Source organism: Chinchilla lanigera, unplaced genomic scaffold, assembly GCF_000276665.1.
Source record: "Chinchilla lanigera isolate Chin_1 unplaced genomic scaffold, ChiLan1.0 scaffold00047, whole genome shotgun sequence".
Lineage (NCBI taxonomy): Eukaryota > Metazoa > Chordata > Mammalia > Rodentia > Chinchillidae > Chinchilla > Chinchilla lanigera.
In genome coordinates, this window is record NW_004955448.1 from 14,701,365 (window position 1) to 14,722,647 (window position 21,283).

General features: G+C 34.4%; 1 protein-coding gene across 1 annotated transcript in view; it reads right to left on the reverse strand.

The window, feature by feature from the left end:
* Si (sucrase-isomaltase (alpha-glucosidase)) overlaps positions 1–21,283 on the reverse strand; it is a 90,984-nt gene that overhangs the window by 15,050 nt on the left and 54,651 nt on the right. The window contains exons 29-40 of the mRNA XM_005393136.2: positions 20,724–20,820; positions 20,506–20,618; positions 20,291–20,416; positions 18,380–18,508; positions 17,724–17,834; positions 16,088–16,150; positions 13,240–13,356; positions 8,962–9,049; positions 3,739–3,877; positions 1,951–2,084; positions 975–1,009; positions 770–886 (exon numbers count right to left, since the gene is read on the reverse strand). Of these exons, the coding sequence (XP_005393193.1) occupies positions 770–886; positions 975–1,009; positions 1,951–2,084; positions 3,739–3,877; positions 8,962–9,049; positions 13,240–13,356; positions 16,088–16,150; positions 17,724–17,834; positions 18,380–18,508; positions 20,291–20,416; positions 20,506–20,618; positions 20,724–20,820 (1,269 nt within the window). The remainder of the gene's footprint in view (positions 1–769; positions 887–974; positions 1,010–1,950; positions 2,085–3,738; positions 3,878–8,961; positions 9,050–13,239; positions 13,357–16,087; positions 16,151–17,723; positions 17,835–18,379; positions 18,509–20,290; positions 20,417–20,505; positions 20,619–20,723; positions 20,821–21,283) is intronic.

Here is a 21,283-nt window from a genome sequence, read left to right on the forward strand (position 1 = left end):
TTCTTTTATTTCAACTAAATTTTGCCACGGTGGTGCAGTTTGGGGAGAACTTTTTGAGCGCTGCCGTTCGGTAACTACGGCTAGATGCTGTCCTTCAAATACAGGTGGTCTTCAACCCCTCGCCATGTGCATTTTCTCACCGTATCTTCACTTTGCATCCTTTCACTCAAGGCCAATGCAAAAACTGAGCACATAGTAAGGCATTTCCTCTCACTGCTCATCATTTTCTCCAAATTTGGAACAGTTTCCCGTATCACTCAAAAGCTTCTGCCAATTACTGTGCCGGGCACAGAAACTAGTTCTCTTACCTCCTTTTCCTTTTCCTGTTTCTCAGGTTCTCAAGTCATTGTTTCCATATTTGCCTTCTAACTCTACCACTGTTATTCATTGCTATAAATGACCTTTGCTTCCAGTTATTTGGTTTGAAGCTAATATATTTATTCACTGCTCCAATTTGAAAGAAGTTTTAAAGGAAGATAATTTCTTTCTTTACTGCTCCAGAATTACCTAAATGACTACATTAAATATGCTGCTAACCAGACCACGTGTCTCAAAATGTAATGTAACATATTTTAAATTAGAAAATTCTCAAAATGATGACTAGCTAATTCTCAAAATGATGACATTCAGATCATGACGAATGTATCCTTCATAGATATGAAGAGATTTAAAATATTCATTTGGAAGTCAACCAGGTCAGATGTATTATATGAAAAACTCCTAAGGTTATCAGGGGAAAGAATTAGAAGCAAACACAGCAATTACATACTCTAGTGAAGGCAATGTTGTGATTTCTTGCATATGGATAAAATGCACCGAGTTGAGTCCAGCGTGTACAGAGATGATACTCTGAATCGTTGAAGAAACCACAGATGTCCGCTCCAGTCTAAAAGATAGTATTATATTTAATTAAATTTACATAGTTTTTCGTAATATTTATGACTTACGAAGATAAAAGAAATAGCTCTACTTACATATGATATTCCAAAGAGACTAAATTCCATCATACCTAAAATAATTGGGGAAAATATTACAAAATTATTTCTTCATAAATTTTAATATTTTTGCTCCAATTAGTGAAGATATTCTAAAGTAAACTGTAGTTCAATAAAAGAGCTGATTATTAATAGTATATCCAATATCAACTCTTACCATATTTATGCTTCTTACTTAATAGTATATATACTATTTATTTAAAAATTCAACAGATTATGTAACACTCACAATATAAAAGGTTCAGAACACACATAGATTTTGAACATGTTATAGTGAGAGAATAAAATGATAGCAGTTATATTAGTTTCATTTTTGAAAACAGAGGCCATTTCTAAAATTATTTCACCACAGCTATTACTATTTAAACAACTTGAAGTATAATTTTTTAAGTAAAATCTTCTAGGAAATAACCAGCTAAGTCCAGTGTTTTGAATAAATGAGATTTTCCGGCTCTTTTTTAAAAGAATATTTCCAAATCTTGTTTTTTTGATACTATCCTTCGTAAGGAGATTTAAAAACTAGATATCAAAAAGAAAAGTATCATCTTCCACTTTAAAATAATACCTTGTTTAGAAATTATTGGAAATTCAAAATATATTTGGAAATGTTTCATTCTTTACCTTCTAATCAGTGATTCTTATTCCCTACAAGCTAGGATTTCTACCTATTTTGTTTACTCACTTTAGTTATTGTCTTCCCCAGCTCCTGCCCTTTGCAAGAAGAAAACTTAGGGCAAAGAAGATGAAATTGTTTTCTTAAAATAATCAGCGGTTAGATTCTACATATTATTTGTGATCCTGCTTCCTGTGCTCTGTACTTTGCAGGAGGCTCCGTGTTATACAATATTACATCAAAGGCAAAATGTTGAGGATTCATAAAGGTTATGAATTAGCATCAGAAAATGTGAAAACAATGGAAAGCACAAAAACGATACAGATGATGACTCTCACACACCGATGATTGATTTGTCCATGTTGTCCCAATTTGCATAGTTGTCTCCCAGCCAGTGTCCCGCCCAGCGGCCAGCAGTGGGGTAGGTGGAGCGAGAAATAACGATCCCTCTTTTTCCAGTTGTCCGTTGTACTGCACTGATATGGATGAAACATTACTCCAAGTTTTTACAAGAGGCATTTTCTTCAAGTAGATAATCTTTACCGAGGGAATAATCAATACATTATTGAGATTTTTTGGGGTTTTTAAATATCTATTGTTTCAGGAAAGTATGTTGCTTGAGGGTAGTTGTTCCCCAATATTATGTTCTAATAAGGCTAATAAAGGGTAAATTTGAGTCATTTGTGTTCTAATAAGGCTAGTAAAGGATAAACTTGAATCCTGAGCCCATAATGCTAGGGAAATGCACAGACACGGAAAGGTGAATGTTGCGTGGTTTCTCTTATATGAGAGAGAAAGTGAGAAGCAGGGAAATAGGTTTTTGCGGGGATGGGAAGGGATTCTGAGGAAAGGCACGGGGGTGGAAAAGTTGTCAGGATTATATATAGTATATATGTTTTATCTATATATAAAAACTATACCTATATATCTACGTAGACACATATATCCCCAATGAATATAATTTATGAGTCACAAATATATACAAACAATAAATAAATAAAATTAATGTTTGTCCAAATAAAAAGACAGTGTTGAAAATTAAAATTCCTCACTCTTAGAAAGACTTAGGGTCTCTATTTTGGGGCCTGGTGAACAAATCTATGGTAAACAGTGAAGTAATAATTTTTCATTTAATTCATTTGTTTAAAGTTGAATAATTTAGATGCTAGAATTAAGCCAAGCATATATTATTGAGGAATTTTATTTGTACTGTCAAAATCCAGTGGCCTAGGAAGCTATACTCTTTTTTATTTTATTTTATTTTATCATTTTGGTGCCTGGAATCAAACTCAGGATCCTGCGCTTGCCAGGCAAGCAGTTATACTCTCTAAGAAAGTGGCCACTAGCCACCTCTTATTTCATATTCAATTATCATTTAAAATTAAACAAACTTTAAAATTCCCACTCACAGTAGCCACATTACTCAACAGCCATGTATGATTCATGGACACCACAACCGAGCTTAAAAATGATAGAACACTGGGGGCCGGGGTTTAGCTCAGCGGCACAGCACCTGCCTGGCAAGCGCGAGGTTGTGAATTTGATTCCCGGTACCAGAAAAAAAAAAAAAAAAAAGAAATTATAGGACATTTATATCACTGCAGGACATTTTATTGAACAGAGCTGATAAATACCTGATAGTTAGAGAACAGTTTGTCCATTACTATTGGTCTTACAAAGGAGTCTATTTAAAGTGAAGATTAATGTAAACTTAAAGTTTGAGAAGTGCAAGAAAAACCAGAGGTGCTCTACTCTGCCAGTAACGGATTTAAATAACAAATTCAGGCATGCTTTAATACCTGTGCTAGTGACATCAAACGATGTTATTTGTATGTTTTATTTGGTTCTATTCCTTGAGAATCTACTATTTGTCAGGCACTGTACTAGGAATGCAGTGCAGAACAAAGCAAAAATGGTCTTGAATTGTTTTGAAATAAATGAAAATAAAAATAATAAAAACCCATATGATAGAAAAATACAAACACATTTTGCCTAATGGAAGTGCAGGAAAAGGTGAACTGCAGAGTGTAGTTGGGAACAAAAGGGCTACCAGGGTACTGAAATAGGCACTACTAAGTTAAGATCTGAAAGACAAAGGCACATCAGAGAGTAACTGCAAACGTTTCTTACTCATAGGTAGGTTTTGCTTGTGACCACCCATACAGGTTATGAACATCGTAGTGCAAAACCGATGTTCCATCGCTAAGAATCTGCTCGGTTTCCATGCACATAGTTCGGAAATGTAAGCCTTCGTATCTTTTCGTAAGTTCTGGAGAAAATAAAAACAGAAATGATATAAGTGTTCTGCTGTAAAAGTGTAGCTCATAACTATATGTGCTTTTTAATTTTTACCTTGGTGTATCTTTTTGATTGACCCACAATATTTATACACGTTTATGAGGTGCAAGGTGATGCTTTGTTTGATTCATGTATATACTAAGCATTAATCATCTCAGGTAATTAATATATCTGTTATCTTAAAACTTTTTTCATTTCTAGTTATTTTGAGATATATAATCTATTATTATTAATTATATTCATGCTACTGTGCAAAAGAATATCAGAAATTATTATTTCACTCAAAGAATACTTTTATACCCTTTGATATATTCCTTTGACAAAAAATTAATCACATAAAATTAATCAGTTCTTAAAAATTATTAACTTTTAAACATTTGTACACTTCTGTAATTACAAACAAGAAAATTAATCCGCAATACTAGTGAAATAAAGATACACACTAATGCCAATACAAAGAAAAAACAATACAATATCTTTTACTCTACTTTTTCTTTATATAAGTTACTTTTTGCAGATCTTTGCTGTCACTTTATATGTTAGTAACCTAGGTCAGGGTTAAGCAAAGAAGTGATAAAATTTTGCACATATCCCTAGTTAAAATGAATAAACATCTATGGAGATGATCATGTAGTTTTTGCCCTTGGCTCTGTTATTACATTTAATAATATTTATTCATTTATATTACATTTATATATTTGCATTTGTTGAACCATCCCTGCATCCCTGGGATGCATCCAACTTGGTCATGATGTACAATCTTCTTGATGATTTTCTTTTTGCCAGTCTTTTCAAGGACTTTTGAATTTATGTTCATTAAGTAGATGGCCCTGTAGCTCTCTCTCTTCGTTCAGTCCTTCTCTGGTTTTGGTATCAAGGTAATGCTTGCTTTGAGGAATAAGTTTGGCAGTGTAGTTTCTCTTTCAATTTCATTCGAGAGTTTCACAAGTAATGACATTAGATGGTCTCTAAAGATCTTGTAGAATTCAGCAGTGAATTCAGCAGGACCTGGACTTTTCTTTGTTAGAGGTATTATTATTCTTCAATTTCATTGACTAATACTAGGTTATTTAGAATTTTTATATCTTCTTGGTTCAGCGTTGGTAATTCATATATATCTAGGGTTCTGTCCATTTCTGAGTTTTCCATCTTTTTAGAGTAGAGGTTTTTAAAGCAGGTATTGTTGAGCTTTTGGATTTCTGGAAGATCCATTGTGATTTCACCCTTTTCCTTTCAAACTGCATAGATTTGGGTCTTTTTATTTCCTTTTTAGATGAGGTTAGCTAGGGGTTTGTCTATTTGATTTATTTTTTTAAACAATCAACTCTTCAATTCATTGATTCTTCGTATTGTTCTCTTAGTCTGAATTGCATTAATTTCTGGTCTGGTCTTTGAAATTTTCTTCCTTGTATGCACTTTGGGTTTGCCTTGCTGTTCTTTTGCTAGAAGCTTGAGGTTGAGTATGAACTTATTTATTTGAGTTTGCTCTGTTTTATTGAGGTAAAAATTTACCACTATACATTTCCCTCATAAGATTGCTTTCATTGCATCCCGTAAGTTCACATATGTTGTAGTGGCATTATCATTCAACTGGAGAAATTGATTAATTTCTTTCTTTAGTTTTATCTATGACCTATTGGTTGTTCAAGGAGGTTTTACTTAATTTCTTAGTGTTTATGAAGTTCTTGTGCTTTCTTTTGCCACTGATTTCCAATTTCATTGCACTATGATCTTATAATATGCCTGGGATAATTTCAATTCCTTTGCATTTACTTAAGAATATTCTATGAGCTAGTACATGATCTATTTTGGGAACTCCCATGTGCTGCTGAGAAGAGTATATGTTCTGTGGTTGTTGGGTGAACAACAATTATGTATTTGGGTACATGTTCTGTAGCTATCCACTAAGTCCATTTGTTCAGAGGCTCAGTTCAGATTTGATATTTCTTTGTTGACTGTGTGGTTGATCTGTCTATTTGTGACAGTATGTTACTGAGGTCCCCCAATGAATTAGTGTTTTCATAGTTTTTCAGATCCATTAGTGTTTGTTTTACATGGTTGGGTGCACTGATATTGGGTGCATATATGTTTATGATTCTTATCAATTCTCTTGGATTACTCCCTTAACAAGTATATGGTGGCCTTCTTTGTCTCTTCTGATCCATCATTGCTTGAAATCCACTTTGTCTGCAAGTAGTATAGGTACCCCTGCCTTTTCCTCAGTTCCTGTCACATGGAATATTGTTTTCCATCCTTTAACTTTCAGGCTATGAATACTTTATTGAGTTAAATCTGTTTCTTGTGTGGAGCATATTATTGAATCTTGTGTCGACACATTCTGTAAATCTGTTTCTTTTGATTGGAGAATTGAGACCATTCACATTGATAGCTATAACTGATTTATACTGATTTATTCTTGTCATATTATTTTATTGTTGCTGGTTACCTTTCTTCCCTCCTGCTTCATTGTTTCCCTTACCTGGTGGATTCGATCTACCAAGGTTGTTGGAATTGGTGTCTCCACTGCCTCTTTCTAGACTATCCTTCAGAATTATTTCTAGTGGTGTTATGGTAGGCATGAACTCCTTCAGGTGTTCTTTATTAGGGACATATCTTACTTCTCCATCAATTTTAAAATGTAATATTTCAGGGTGCAGCAGTCTGGGTTGCAGGTTGTTTTCTTTTAGGGATTGAAAGACTTTACTCCAAGCCCTCCTTGACTTAATGATCTGTGTTGCAAAGTCTTATGGGTTTTCCTTCATAGGTGATTTGTTTCTTTTTTTATAACAGCTTTTAATATTCTGTCCCTGCTTTGAATTTTTGAATCTTGACAATTATGTATTTGGGTATGAGTTTTTTGTTTTTTTTTCTGATCATAGCTAATCAAATTATTTTCCCATGATTGGGAACTTTTCTGCTATTACTTCTGCGAATAGGTGTTTCATGTGATTTGTGATGTCATCTGATTTTTCATTGATTCAGATTAACCTTATATTCTTTACATCATCTTCCAGGTGTTAGACTGAGTTTTTTTTCATGGTCTCTTGCTACTTTTAAGGAATCTTCCATTTGATCATCACCAAGCACAGCCTTGTCTTCAGACGTGAAATTCTGTGTTCACATTGGTTCAGTGTGCTGCTTACGCTTTCAGTAGAATATTTAATATCCTGGATATCTGTTTTACGGTATCCAGTTCTTTCCTTAGGTTGGGCATTCACGGTTTTCCCAACCACCTCTATTTCTTTTTATCTATTTCTACTCTAGATTCACTGATCATTTCCTTCAATATGGTCACCATCTCTTGTGTGTGTGCTTATGTCTGATTTGTTTTTATCTAGGTATTTCTTCATCTATTTCATTATTTCTGCTGGTACTCTTTCATAAAATTCAGGTGGGAGGCTTTGCAATTCTTCCACCTTAATGCCCTCTGGCCTTGCTATAAGGAAATTGGGTGTTTTAGATTGCACCTTGCTTATGTGTTTTTTCACTTGCTACTTTTATTTTTGTTTGTTTTCTGTCTTTTTAGTAAATGGTCCTGGGAAAATTGACTTTCCACATACTGAATAGTAAACCTAGACCCATATTTCTCATTATGCACTGAGCTAAAATTAAAATGTACCAAGTGCCTAAATATTAAAAGGGAAACACATAATTTACTAGAGAATAAATTAGGTAAAACTCAAAGACATAGGTGTACGGAAAGACCATATGAGCAATATAGCAGTCACACAACACATACTAAAAAGAATCAACTACTAGGATCTCATCATGCTAAGAAGCTTTTTTGCAGCAAAAGAAACCACGGAGTTAAGAGGCAGCTCACACTCCAAATAAAGAAGTACAAGGAATAAATAAATATGTGAAAAAATGCTCAATATCACTGGTTATTCAAAAAATACAAATTAAACAGCCCTAAGATTTCATCTCACTCCAGGAAGAATGGCTATTATCAAGAAATCAACCCATTACCAATGCTGGTGAGGATGTGGGGGAAAAGGAACCTTTCTCCACTGCTGGTGGGAGTGTAAATTTGTGCAAACATTATGGAAATCAATATGTAGAGTCATCAGAAAACTAAAAGTGGAGGTTCTATTAGACACAGTATTCCCTTTCTTGATGTTTTGCCAAGAGATATTAAAAAGCATCATATCAAAGGGATATATACACACCCATGTTTATAGCAGCACAATTTATAAGAATTAATCTTGGAAACAGCCAAGATGCCCATCAGCTGCTGAAAATATGGTTTTTCTATACAATGGATCATTACTTTGTCATAAAGAAGGATAAACTTACGATATTTTTATGTAAATGGATGCCATACTTGTAAGTGAGATAAATCAGACACATACTGGATATGGAGATACTGGAGACCAGATACTGGAGACCATACTTGTAAGTGAGATAAATCATACACATGTTTAAATAATGCATTGCTTCTCTTATGAAAAACCAAAACCATAAATAAGGACAAAAATGGATGACAGATACTTGGAAGTAGGAAGAAAACATTCAAATGAGAAAAGCAACAAGAGAAGGCATAAGGGAAAGGAAAGGAAGGGAAAACTCAAAATAAGATTATGGAAGGGAAAAATGAAGACAGTGCTTTGGTGAATGGGGAGAAGGGTGGGAAGGGGAATGGAGAAAAAGGAATTGAGAAAGATTATGCACAGGTACAAATTTCCTATGAGGAATGTGATCTATACAAATGACAAAAATGCAGTGATAAAAATAAAGTTTAAATATGTAAATAAACATATCAAAATATTTTTTAAAATTATTTTAATCAAAAAATGACTTTTTAAATCTTGATAGATTTCTGAAAAAAAAAAAAACAAGTAAATATTTCAAAGTTAGAGTTCTCCTCATATGAGTAGGAAATATTTTCTAATACTTTTTCCTCTAAACATTAAATAAGATTGGTAATGGGTCAAAGTGTTGCCCAGTGTGAAGGTTTATAGTAAAAGTGAGGAATATGACTCCATTCTCTGCATTGGACAGTGTACATGAACTGATTCATAAATAATGATAATAATGAGAACAATATAATTATACCTGGAGCATAAGGTGGATAATTTAGCCCATAATTTCTGCACTGGTTAGTAGTTGTTCCATTTACAAAACTTGATGGTTCATTCATATCCTTAAAGAGAGAAAAAATGATTTTAGTAAATGTAAAACATATATTCTGCAAAGAACTAATTCAGAGAGCAAATAAATTAAAATGTCTTTAAAATTTTATATTTACTCAATGTTTTAAAAAAATTAAAAATATTAAATGCCATAATGAAATTAAAGGATCTAGTTTAGCTCATTGATTCTTAATTTTTGCATCCTATTCCTTTTATTGAGAACCATGATGTCATTTTTAATGTTATTTTAACTGTGCTGTACCCAACAAAAGTGATTAAGTTTTATTTTTCCAAGACATGAAATAGGACAGAAAAACAGGGTGAATCCTACTGCCTTAATTAATTTTCTGATTGGTGAGACCAAATTACAGATGTCCAAAGTTAAAGGCAGGAAAGTATTTTGGAGCTCACACTTTGTAGAAGTTTTAGTTCATAACTGACTAGCTCCAAGGTAGAGGGGCGTGGCAGAGAGGCATCTCAGAGTGGAAATAGTTCACAGCAAGCAGCAGGTAACAAAGCAGCAGGAGACAACCAACAAGCGACAATCAAGGGTTCTTTTTGTTGTTTATATTGTATTTAGGGTACCCATCCTTTGGGTGGTAACACTCATCCCAGACCTATGCCAAACCAATCAGCAGACTGCTGAGGTAATCACAAACCTTGATCCCAGCATTACACACCCTTGGTGCAGCTATCTCTGAAAGAGCACCACCTATGATTATATATGGCTTTGGAGGGACATCTAGACATAAGCCATAACATTCTGGCCCTAGTCCCCCAAACTCACACACATCCCTTTATGCAAAAGGCACTTAGTCAGTCTGCAAGAGTTGCCAAAGTCATTATAGTTTCAGCACTGCTGCAAAATCTAATCCAAATCATCTCTGAGATTTAAGGCAAACTCTTAGCTCTAAGCCCCCGTACAAATGAAAAGAAAATTAAACACTTCCAACATTCAACGGTACCGGGTAGAATTTCCATTCCACAAGTTACAAATAGGGCAATACAAAGAAATGAGAGCAAATCAAGTCCAAAATCTAGCAGGACAAACATTAAGTCCTGCAGTTCCATGTGCAGCATCTGAGGAAATCTATAGCAAGATGTGAACTCCAAAGGCCTTAGGTGGCTCCACCCTTACAACACTTCTGATGGTTGTAGTATTCAGGGTTTCTCTCTTGGGCCAGCTTTGCTCTCTCCCTACAACTTTCCTTCAAAAATCCATGTTGATGGCTTCTCAAACATTCTGGGCTCTCCACTGCAACTTTGGCTTCACAATCAAAGACTCATACCCAGTGCCCTCTCAGAGGCACACTGCTGGGCCTTCCAGGCCTTCTTCTGAAATCGGTGGGGGGAAGCCTTCCTGACCTCACAACTTTGCATTCTGCATGCACGTAAAACCAGCACCACGTGGATGATGCCAAGATCTCCTTCCAGCTGGAGCAGTAACCAGGCTTCCTTCTGTCTTGTCTGTCTTGTCTGTAAGGGTTGAGTGGCTAGATCACTGAGCACTCTGAACCCAACCCCAGGGAACAGCTTCCCTAACACACTGCCATTCTTGAACATAGTGTGGTGAGACTCTCTTCTCAAAGCAAAGTCTTTCACTTTTGCAATTTTGCAGCTCCAAAAGGTGGAGACCTGCTGGTTCTTCTGAATGTTCTCAGGACATTTTTTCTATTTTCCTGTTCCTTCTCAGTGATTAAGTTCTCCTCTGCACTACATTTGTAGCCCACAGCTTTCCTAGAACCTCCTTTCTCACAGCATTTCAATTCACATTCCTGGGGTCTTTGCTCTCAATTCTTAACATAGATCTGGCAAAAATCTCCCAACTGTAGCCATGCCACAGCCTCAACATTAGACTGTCTTGAAATTTGTTCATCAAGATTAATTAGTCTGCCATGCTTAGTCTCAGGCAAAGTTTCTAGACATGAGCAAAATGCAAACAAACTTTCTGCCAAGCCATAACAGAAATGTTAGTAAGTCCACCAGCCAACACAGTCCATCTTCCCAGTCCAAACCTCTTGAACCTTGTCTTTACTGGCAGCATTTCCAACAGCACTCTGGTCCTCTGAGCTCTGACCAGACACTCCCATCAATACAGCTTCGGGTATCCCAGGGCTGCTTTTCCTTCCAGCATCTCCAAAACTTTCCAAACTCTTCCCACAAGCCAGATCCAAACGCTCCTGAACCCACGATCAGGTGTAGTGGCACAACAACCCCACTTCTCCGGTCTCAAATCATATCTTAAGTAACTTTGCATTGTTGAGACAAAATGCCTCATGCACAAAATTAAAGGAGCAAAGGCTTATTTGTCTTACTGCTTGTAGAGGTTTCAGTCCGTAATTGGCTGGCTCAAGGTAGGATGCATGGCAGAGGAGGACAGGTCACGGTAGGCCAAAGATAGCAAAGCACGGATGTGACAAAGCACGGATGAGCCATAAGCAACAACAGCAGCGTCTTTCTGTCCATTTTGTATTCTGTGTATGCTGCTCATCTTAGTTGAGGTATCAAAGCAATCAGTGGACTACTTTCATAATCACACATCCTTAATCCCAGGATCACATACGCCAGATCCAGTCCCTCTAAAAAGCCCCATCTATGACCACATGCCACTGCAGGGAAACATCTAGACACAAGCCAGCTGCTGCTGAGGTCATGCAACAGAAAGGCAGGGATCTTTAATATGAGAAGCATACCTCAAATTTAGAAACAGGGTGTGACATGTTTCACCCTGCATCATGCAGTTAATCATTTGTGAGCTAAGGCTGAAAGAAAATGTATTTGAAAATGTGCTGTAAATCTTAGATCACAAACAACCATTTTATTGGGATTGTTCAAACATGACGCTTTAGATTCCAACTTTTTAGGAAGTTTGGGTTTATAGTTATGTTCCTGAGACCAGGATTCAGAGCTCCTGATAGAAATCACCAAGTTCTCATTTTACAAAAACTGCAGCAATAATGACCCAACATTAGGGCAACGTTGACTTTGGTGTTGACCTTGATAGAAGTGTGTGAGCTGAGTGTATCTAGGAATGCCACAGTGCACTCTGATATCACGAGGCCATACTGTTTAGGAAACAACGTGTGTGGGAAACAGACTAAGAAGTGGACGAACAGCGCCACCCTCCATTACCACAGCAGTCTATATCACGTCGCTTTTATTTTTTTTTAAGAGAATAAAATAATTAATAAAATAATTTTTAAAACATTGGAAACAATGCAGAATTTCACTAAACACGATGATAGGAATTCAACCACAACTTTACAGTGTGTCCTCATCCATCTTATGCATTGGATCTGGCGTCTTTCAAGTTCCGGCTCTTCCCCAACATCAAAAAGACCATGTCAGGTAAATGTTCTAAATCAGCTCAGGCAGTGCCACTGAAGATTTGAAAGAAGACTTCAAAAGTTGCTTCAGAAAGTGGCAAGGATGATGGAATAAAAGTATTCGACATGAGAGTAGATATTTTGAGGGGAATTAATGGCAATGTGTCTTTTACTTTATTAAGATTGTTTACATTTAAATATTCATCATATGTTGCAATCATACTACTTAAATTTTATATTTATACATTATCACATATAGTAATGTATGTTTTAACTATATCCTCTTAAATGCTAGTATATTATCTCAAAATTGCACTTTTAAAAATGTTAGCAACGTTTTAAAGTTTTATCTCAAATAAGGAAATCAAAAAATAATGTCATTACATTTATAAGAGTTCATTTCTTACACAAATGCCTGACCATTACTTGTGTGAGATTTATTCCTATATTGAATAAAAATAAACTAAACATTTACAAATATTTATTTCTAGCAAGGAAAGGAGGCTATTTTTGGTCCCTTGATAAAGTTGAAAATGTCTAGGAAATAGAATTCATATGCATTTATGAAATTGCTAATGCTATATTTTTACACATGTTTACATAATAAAGTTGTGTAAGAGAACACTGAGCCATTAATTGTTGTTTTTTTTTTTTTTTTGGTTTTTCTCCGGTACCGGAAACCGAACTCACAACCTTGCGCTTGCCAGGCAGGCGCTTTTGCCGCTGATCTAAATCCCCAGCCCTGAGCCATTAATTGTTAACAAAAAATGTTGTATAACAATTAGAATAAAAAAAAACCAATTAGAATGAAGTAAAAATTTTCTATTGTCGCTACATAAATACCTGAAAAGATAAAATGCTCAAGGCTTACTTACAATCCACAATCCATCAAATTTCATTTGATCATTGTAGAAATCTATAATTTCCCTTGCCCACCACTCTGCTGTGGAATTCTTGAAGAAATCTGGAAAAGCTGCATGAGCTCTGGAAGCCTGTAAAACAAAAAGTCAGATTTATGTATAGAAACTATAAATAAGACCACATATATCTGGATCAGAAACTTATGTCAGATCCACCAGTCATGCATGAGTGAAAATAAGGCAACCTGACCTCAGCATTAATTACATAAATGTATTAATGTATTTTCCTACCATCACCACAGCTTAAGAGGAGAGAGAAACACACATGCAAAGAGGGGACTAGCCTTGTTGTCCCATGTAGAAAATAAAGAAAGAGTTTAGAACATTCAGAAATATATTTACAGTGTTTCTCTTGTATTCTTAGTGTCTATAGTTTATGTTTCCCTCCCTGAAGCATGGGGGAGGATGAAAGGACTTATACTTTAGACCTTTTCTCTAACTGAAAATTGTATTTACCCACTTTTCTGACCACCACAAGCAACATATTGTCCAATATGCCAATCAACTCTTTTCTCTTTCTTTGCTGCATACAATCCTTCCAATATGAACATAAAAGAGAGACTTTATTCCATTTCACGTCAGTGAAATCCCCTACTTGCTATTTCCCATAAATAAGTTCCAAGGCCAAGGTGACTGGGTGAGCAAGATTGACCTTGAGCAGCTATTAGAAGTGCCTGAAACACATGTCGTAACAGGAAGGCTTCCTCAGAACATCTTGAAACTAGTAATTGCTGGAGCCCTCATAAAGAGGATATGAGAAGGAAATGTGCATAGATAAAATGCAAAGAGCCTACTGTTATATAGAGATGAAGAATATATTGGATATTTTCAAGGGACTTAACGCTATTATTTTGCCCAATCACTAAATTTTGCTTCTGAAGATGGGAAGCTTCAAAGTGTTACATTTGATGAATATATCTGTGCTAGGATTTTTCCCCAGATCACATAATTAATTCGCAAGATGGCACTAGATCTTTTCTAAGTTCCATTTTTCTGCTTTGTAAGTCCATTCATTTGTTGGTTTACTGCTTTCCTTTACATGACTGCTCTGGTATCTTTGACACAAATCCTTGTACCCAGAAAATTTATCAGACACTGGTACACCTCTTTATACATGCTGTAATTTAAACCCTTCTGGTGAGGTTGAAGCTTTTCCCCACCATCTATATAAGAAGTCACGCCTTGTTTGTCTGGTTTTACTACTGCAAGAAGTCACTTCATCTCAAATTAAAACAAAACCCTGACATTCTTCCTCAACAATATAGTTAAATGTATTTAATCTTTTGCCTCTGATTTAGAAATCATTTTGATAAGTTTTAAGCTTCCCTGATATTTTGCATGTATATGAAAGTGTTTGATTTAGTAATTATAATTTGGTTGACTTACAAGGATTGCCAGGCTTAATTTGGTTGATATTTTTCTATTGATTTATCTTTTTATTTCATTTTTTTCTGCTTACATCTTTGCTTCCTTCCTTATGATAATTTGGGGCTTTATTTTTATTTTTTCTAATTCTTTGAGGTAGAAAATTAGGTTGTTTGAGATCTTCCCTGTTTTTCAATATATTTATTGTCATACTTCCTTCACAACTACTTTTACTGCATCCTGTGAACTTTCATAACTTGTATTTTCCTTCTTGTCTCAAGGTATTTTCTAATTATTTACTTTTTCTTTGACATTCTCATTCAAAAAATGTGCTAATTTCCACAGATTTATCAACATTTCAGTTTTCCTTCTGCCATGGATTCCTAGATCCACCTCACTGTGGCTGGAAAGGGTACTTGTTATGATTTCAGTCATCTTAAATTTATTTTGACTTGTTTGTTACATGAAATATGATCTGTTCTAGGCGGAGTCACATGAGAAAATTATACATTCTGCTGCTCTTAGGTAGAATGTCCTACATGCTTGTTAATTCTATTTTGTTCAGTATTACATAAGTCTACTATTCCATCGTTAATTTTATCTCATTTGTTTTATCCATTACTGAAACGTACTACAGACTGAATACTTTTACTCTTATTGAATTACTACTTTTCTCTTTAATTCTGTCAGTGTTTGCTTTCTGTGTTTATTTGCTGTAATGTTGCATATACCTATAACTGTTACATCTCCCTGATAATTTGACCTTAGTATCATTATAAAGTCAAATCCTTTTCTTGTAACAGGTTTTGACTTAAAATCTATCTTTACTGAAGTGTTATATTTCTTTCCTTCTTGATATCACTTACATGAAATAATTTTCTTAATTTATTTCATTTTCACAAATGAACTTTAAAGGTACTATTCTGAGTGAAACAAGCCAGTTTCAGGCAAATACTGCATGAGTACTTGTATGATTCTACTTATACGAGGTATCTAAAATTCTCAAATTCACAGAAGCAGATAGTGAAATGGTGGTGGCCCAAGGTTATTGGTACAGTAAAGTAGAGAATTGCTAATCAGCATACATAAAATTTCAATTATACAAGATGAGGTTCTAGAGACCAGCTATATAACATTGTATTTAGGATTCATCACATAAAAATTAATTGAGGGTAGGTATCATGTTGAATGTATCGCTCTAAAATAATTCTTATTTAAAAGAATAATTTCCTGAATTAAGTAAAGCATATTTACTCAAGTGACTGACATTTTTATAATAGGAAAAATTAGTTATTACCATCTAATATGACTTAATAAAGAGGATTTTAAAATATGATGCATATTTCAAAGAAAAATATTCAGGTTGAATTATTACTCATTTGATCACTAAGTCCAAGTTCTGAATTTCTGTGAAAGGGTTAATCAATGGAAAACTTACATTAACAGCTTCATCTTCAGTGATAGTTTCATCTATTGTTACATTGGGCAAGTCTGGCCAAACCTAGAGTATATGAATAAAAAATTCAAAATAAATTTAGTACGATATTATTGTGATGAAAATTAAGAGAAGTATATGTAGAAGCATGTTATATTGTCAAGATCGGTTTGTAATCACCTCAATTTTCTTCAGTTTACTTTCTTTTATATGTAATACTCGTGTACTATCCCTGTTTTTCATATTAATCTATTCTTTAAGATAGCAAACATGAGAAAGCATTGTTAACTTCTGTTCTGGTTAGTGATTTTGGAAACAATGCATGTAATCAATAGAATCAATTAAGAAGTAATATGAATAGTATATACCAAACTGATTTGAAGCAATGTATGAACCATATTTCTAGAATTACTACAGGATTAAAAGCTAAAAATACTAAATATGTTAATTTAAAAGATTTGATTGAGTAATGTCATTCTAAAGGATACGAACCCATTAATTTTTAGGGTTAAATCCCTACCTCTCTGCTGTTTTACTGTCTAGAAACATTTTTCTTGACTCCACTCAAAAATACATAAAACGGAGCCCAAATTTCATCACTCTGAAAGCTCTAGAAATTTGAATTCATGTTGAAAAACCTAGATAATGAAAGTACTCCTTAACTAATTAGGGATGAAGAGACACTAAACATTAACAAGGGATAATGCTTCAAGTAGTGAAAGAGAGAACAAAAATATGAGGGGATATGTAAATATATAGGATGGCAGTAAAGTAGGAAAAGAAAAATCTCTTGCTATGGCCAATATGCCATATCCCATATTAGCACGATTCTTCAAAGGTTATTATATTTCAGTAATTTCATCACTCATTTTTATCATTTTATTTTGCAATATTTTAGACTTACTTAAATCCTGAAAAAATTGTCTCTAAATTTGGCCGACTCCTTTCACTCAGTATCTTTTAGTATTAACAGATTGTATGGCATATTCTACAGGGCAATGATCAAATGATTAACCTGGGTACAATACAATTATATAATATATAGATTTTGTTTTAATATCACCTCTTTTATCACTAATGTCTTAATCTTAACATCCAAAAAAATCATGCAATTTCTATCTTTCATGGTAGGAGTTTCTGAGGTATTTTAATTCTAGACATTACCATTAGTTGTTTTACTCTTCATTATTTTAAAGAAAAATCAAATTATATTCTACAAAATTTTCATATACTGAGGTTTAAATATTATTACTTTATAACATTTAGTGAATGATAGTCCTTGTCCACATTAGCAATATAACTTCTAAAAATAAAGTTGCTTCTATCAAGAGAAACAAAAAGACTTAAATGACCCTTGCAGCATCAAATAATAGTAGTTTTATAATAAAACAGAAAAAATACCAAGAATTAAAATGCAGCTTCAAGATAAAACAAACTGCATGTGGTTTTATGATCTGTAGGAACTCCTTATCTGTGCCTATTTATTTATATTGACCTGGAAAAGTACCCTTTTATGTGTATTAAATCACTGTGTATTTATCTTTCCCTCTGAATATATTATTAACCTTTTAATTAAATGAACACTGTCAACAAACTACCATTTTCACAATTCTTCTACTTCGAGATATTAATTTAGTACCTTTGCCCAACAAATGTCACTGGTGTTAGGCCACTTGACAAACACATCTTTCTGCATCCCTCTTTCAAATGCAGGGTAAGGTTCTGTTTCATTTCCTGAAATAGCTGGATCCTAAAATTAAAATCAAAGGTCAACAACATGCGTATGGAATAAAAGTACAACTCCTCAGGTAGCCATTTTTAATCACTATAGTTTTCCACTCTTACATTATCATAAGTTTGTGCTCTCATTGAGACAAACATATTTGCTATAGCTGACTGTCCCCTACATTCTTTAGAAAATTCTAAGAACTTCTAAAAAATGTGTTATCTATCATTTTAAGTACACTTATTAGAATTTCTTTGGTTAGTTCTTTCTTTCCCTGATGAAACTTCTGGTGATTTAGATTGCTCCCTATGAGACACTGATAAAATATTCTGAATTACTAAAACGATGGGAACTAGGAAGGCATCTTGATATTCAAACCTAGTGGTAGACTTCTCTCTCTAAAAATAAACCTGGATACAAATCTATGCAAATACAATGAAACATTGCAAGAAGAATGACTCTGATTTGAGTTGAACGTAAAGTTACACACTGCCTACTTCGAAACACATTCCCTTCCCTCATTTTAGGTGCATTAAAAAAAATATGATCAGACATAAATAAATACTGACCAGGATTATAATGTATCTCATTCCTTCTCCTCTTATTTTGTCAACAAACGCAGGAAGCCCAAGAAATCTTTCACCAATCGTGAAGTCAAGCTGTCTTTCCATGTAATTAATGTCTGTGTATTGGACATCCTGAAACACACATGTGACCATGGATAAGAAACACACAGGAAGAAGTAGATCATATTCTGTCTACTTAGGAAAGTAGCAGCAAGATGAATGCTTCAGTTCCTCGTCCCTTGATCCTAAAGAGAATTAATTAATTGTTGCTGTCTTCAAGGAATAAAAGTGGGATCCACAGATGTATACTAAGATAATCATATATCATTCTGTATTGTCAAGATTTCACTTAGTAATTTAGTTTTATAACTAAATAGTATAACTCAGTACATTTTAAAGTAACTGTTAAAGGAAATAGGAAAATAAAAAGGAAAACAATTTATGATGCCATGAAACTAAACTGAAAAACTGTAATTTCATATGGCCCGTACAGAAAGAAATGTTGCTATATTTCTAGGACCTATAAAGTAAATCTGGAATAATTTTAAATTGCTCTAATATTAGGGCATAGTAAGAAAGGAATATTAGCAAATCCATCAAGTAGTATAAGATTTATATTACCTGCGAACATCAGTTTTAGAATGACTATCTAGTTTAAGTAACCAAAATATTCTTTACAAATAGACCCTTGGAAATATATTTCAATCGACAAATTTGGTATTTTGTCATAAAATCTTTAATCTGACCTGAAATAAATGAGTTTTTAATTATTTTCTGTTCAATTTATTCTTCTAGCTTTTAAAAATATGGCTAATGTAGTAGGCTAAAAATCAAAAAGCCTCCTTTTTATATTGAAGTTCACTATGTATTTCTTTTTTTTTTTTTTGGTTTTTCTCCGGTACCGGGAACCAAACTCACGACCTTGTGCTTGCCAGGCAGGCGCTTTTGCCGCTGAGCTAAATCCCCAGCCCCCACTATGTATTTCTATATCAACTTTTCTACAAATAGCTTTCCCATAGTAATATATTCTTCAACGTTGGATTCTATTGTCATTGCTAGTGTCTTGTAATGGAATTTTTTGCTTTTTCTTAGAAGAAGCTCTCATGTAGAATTGTATATTTCAATATTTGTTCCTAGAGGATCCCTGGGATTCCCCAATCGTGTTAAAAAGTGAAATTACACAGGCTGATTGTCTGTGGTACTCGGGGACTTGTAACTTCCCAGTCTGGAGTGTACAAAGCATGTCACAAAGCCTCTCTTTCTTTCTTTTTTTTTTTTTTTTGGTACTGGGAATCAAGCTCAGGACCTTGCACTTGCTAGGCAGGCACTTGTGCCGCTGAGCTACATCCCCTGCCCCCATGCCTCTCATTCTGTGTTATGCATTAAAAATATTATTTATTCCAGGGCTGAAGCCTCCAGGTTGCCCCAATTCCTTCTGTGTAATTTGTATGATCAGTTGATGATATATGTTTCTATGTATTTGCTCTAACATAAGGAGAGCATGCAGAGTGTCCCTATACATAACCCATAATTTATGAAAGCAAATCCTGTGCATGAAGATTTGCATAGTAAAACTCAGGATTATGAAACTGAAGAGAAGGATGGAAAGCAGATAGTACTCTCTTTTCTTCTTCCACAGTCTGATAAAGGGAGCTGGGAATTTAGTTCAGCGGCAAAGTGCCTGCTTGGCAAGTGCAAGGTCGTGAGTTCGATTCCTGGTACCGGAAGGAAAAAATGAAAAACAAACAAACAAACAAAAAACCACAATCTGATAAAGATATACAAAAACCTCATATCCAGTTCATAAAGTGCTACTAAAAATTAAGCATCATTAAGTGCTTAAAATAATTCTAAAGTGCATACATGGTTAAGCATTCCATTTGGTTTTACATAGTCTAAAACTAATATACATACGTAAGGGATCCCAGCAGACACCATTCCATTATAGAGCTGCTCAATCTCTGATGTATTTCTGTATCCATATCGACATAACTGGAACCCTAAGGACCAGTAAGGTGGCATGACTGGATGGCCAATCACCTTTAAAAAATTATGACATGTCAAAAAAGAGAATTGCTTTGGCACATAAAGAAAACTTTATATTTTTAAACACAAATGCCCAATCATACTTCATGGTACTGCATTGTGGCAACTTCGGGAGTTGGGCCCAAAAACACGTAAAAGTCCAATATTCCTCCAATTGTGCGGTAGGTGAGAGCCGGCGTTGGCTGGAAAGTGACGTCTGCAACACAAAATAAGATGCTGTTTTTTCTATGTATGAGATATTCAGTTATTCACATGTCACATTTACCCTTTACATGGGAAATTCAACAAACAGTTCTGTTACCCATCGCATTGCTGTTGAGTAAGAGAACTCCATGAGCATTGCCTTCTTCTTCCAGAGCCATATAATAGGGATGGAATCCATAGGAATTCATTTTATACTGAAATATAAAAGCATGATACAAATTTCACAACGAGCTCTCAGTCAACGATATTTTAAAATTCATTGTATGATTAAGCCTCAGAATTTGAATGTTCTTTTTTGCATACACAAACTGTGCTTAAATTGACATAAATACACTTGAACATTAGTGCTTTAGAGCAGAAAAATGAATATATGCAGCTAAAGGAATTAAGATATGCTACGTACAAGAATGGAAACATTGTGTACTGTGAACACGTGTTAATAAAACAATTTTTAAAACTGCCACATTAACTGATATAGAATTTTTCATTAAAACTTGAATAGTTGGGTTTCTTTCCACAAGGTTTATGGTTCTGTCTTCCTTGATTGATAAATTAACAACTCTTAGAGTCTGAAACAAAAAACACAAGTTCAAGCCCTACCTGGGCCACTTAGTGGCTTAGCAACAGCTTGTCTCAGAATAAAAAGAATAAAATGAA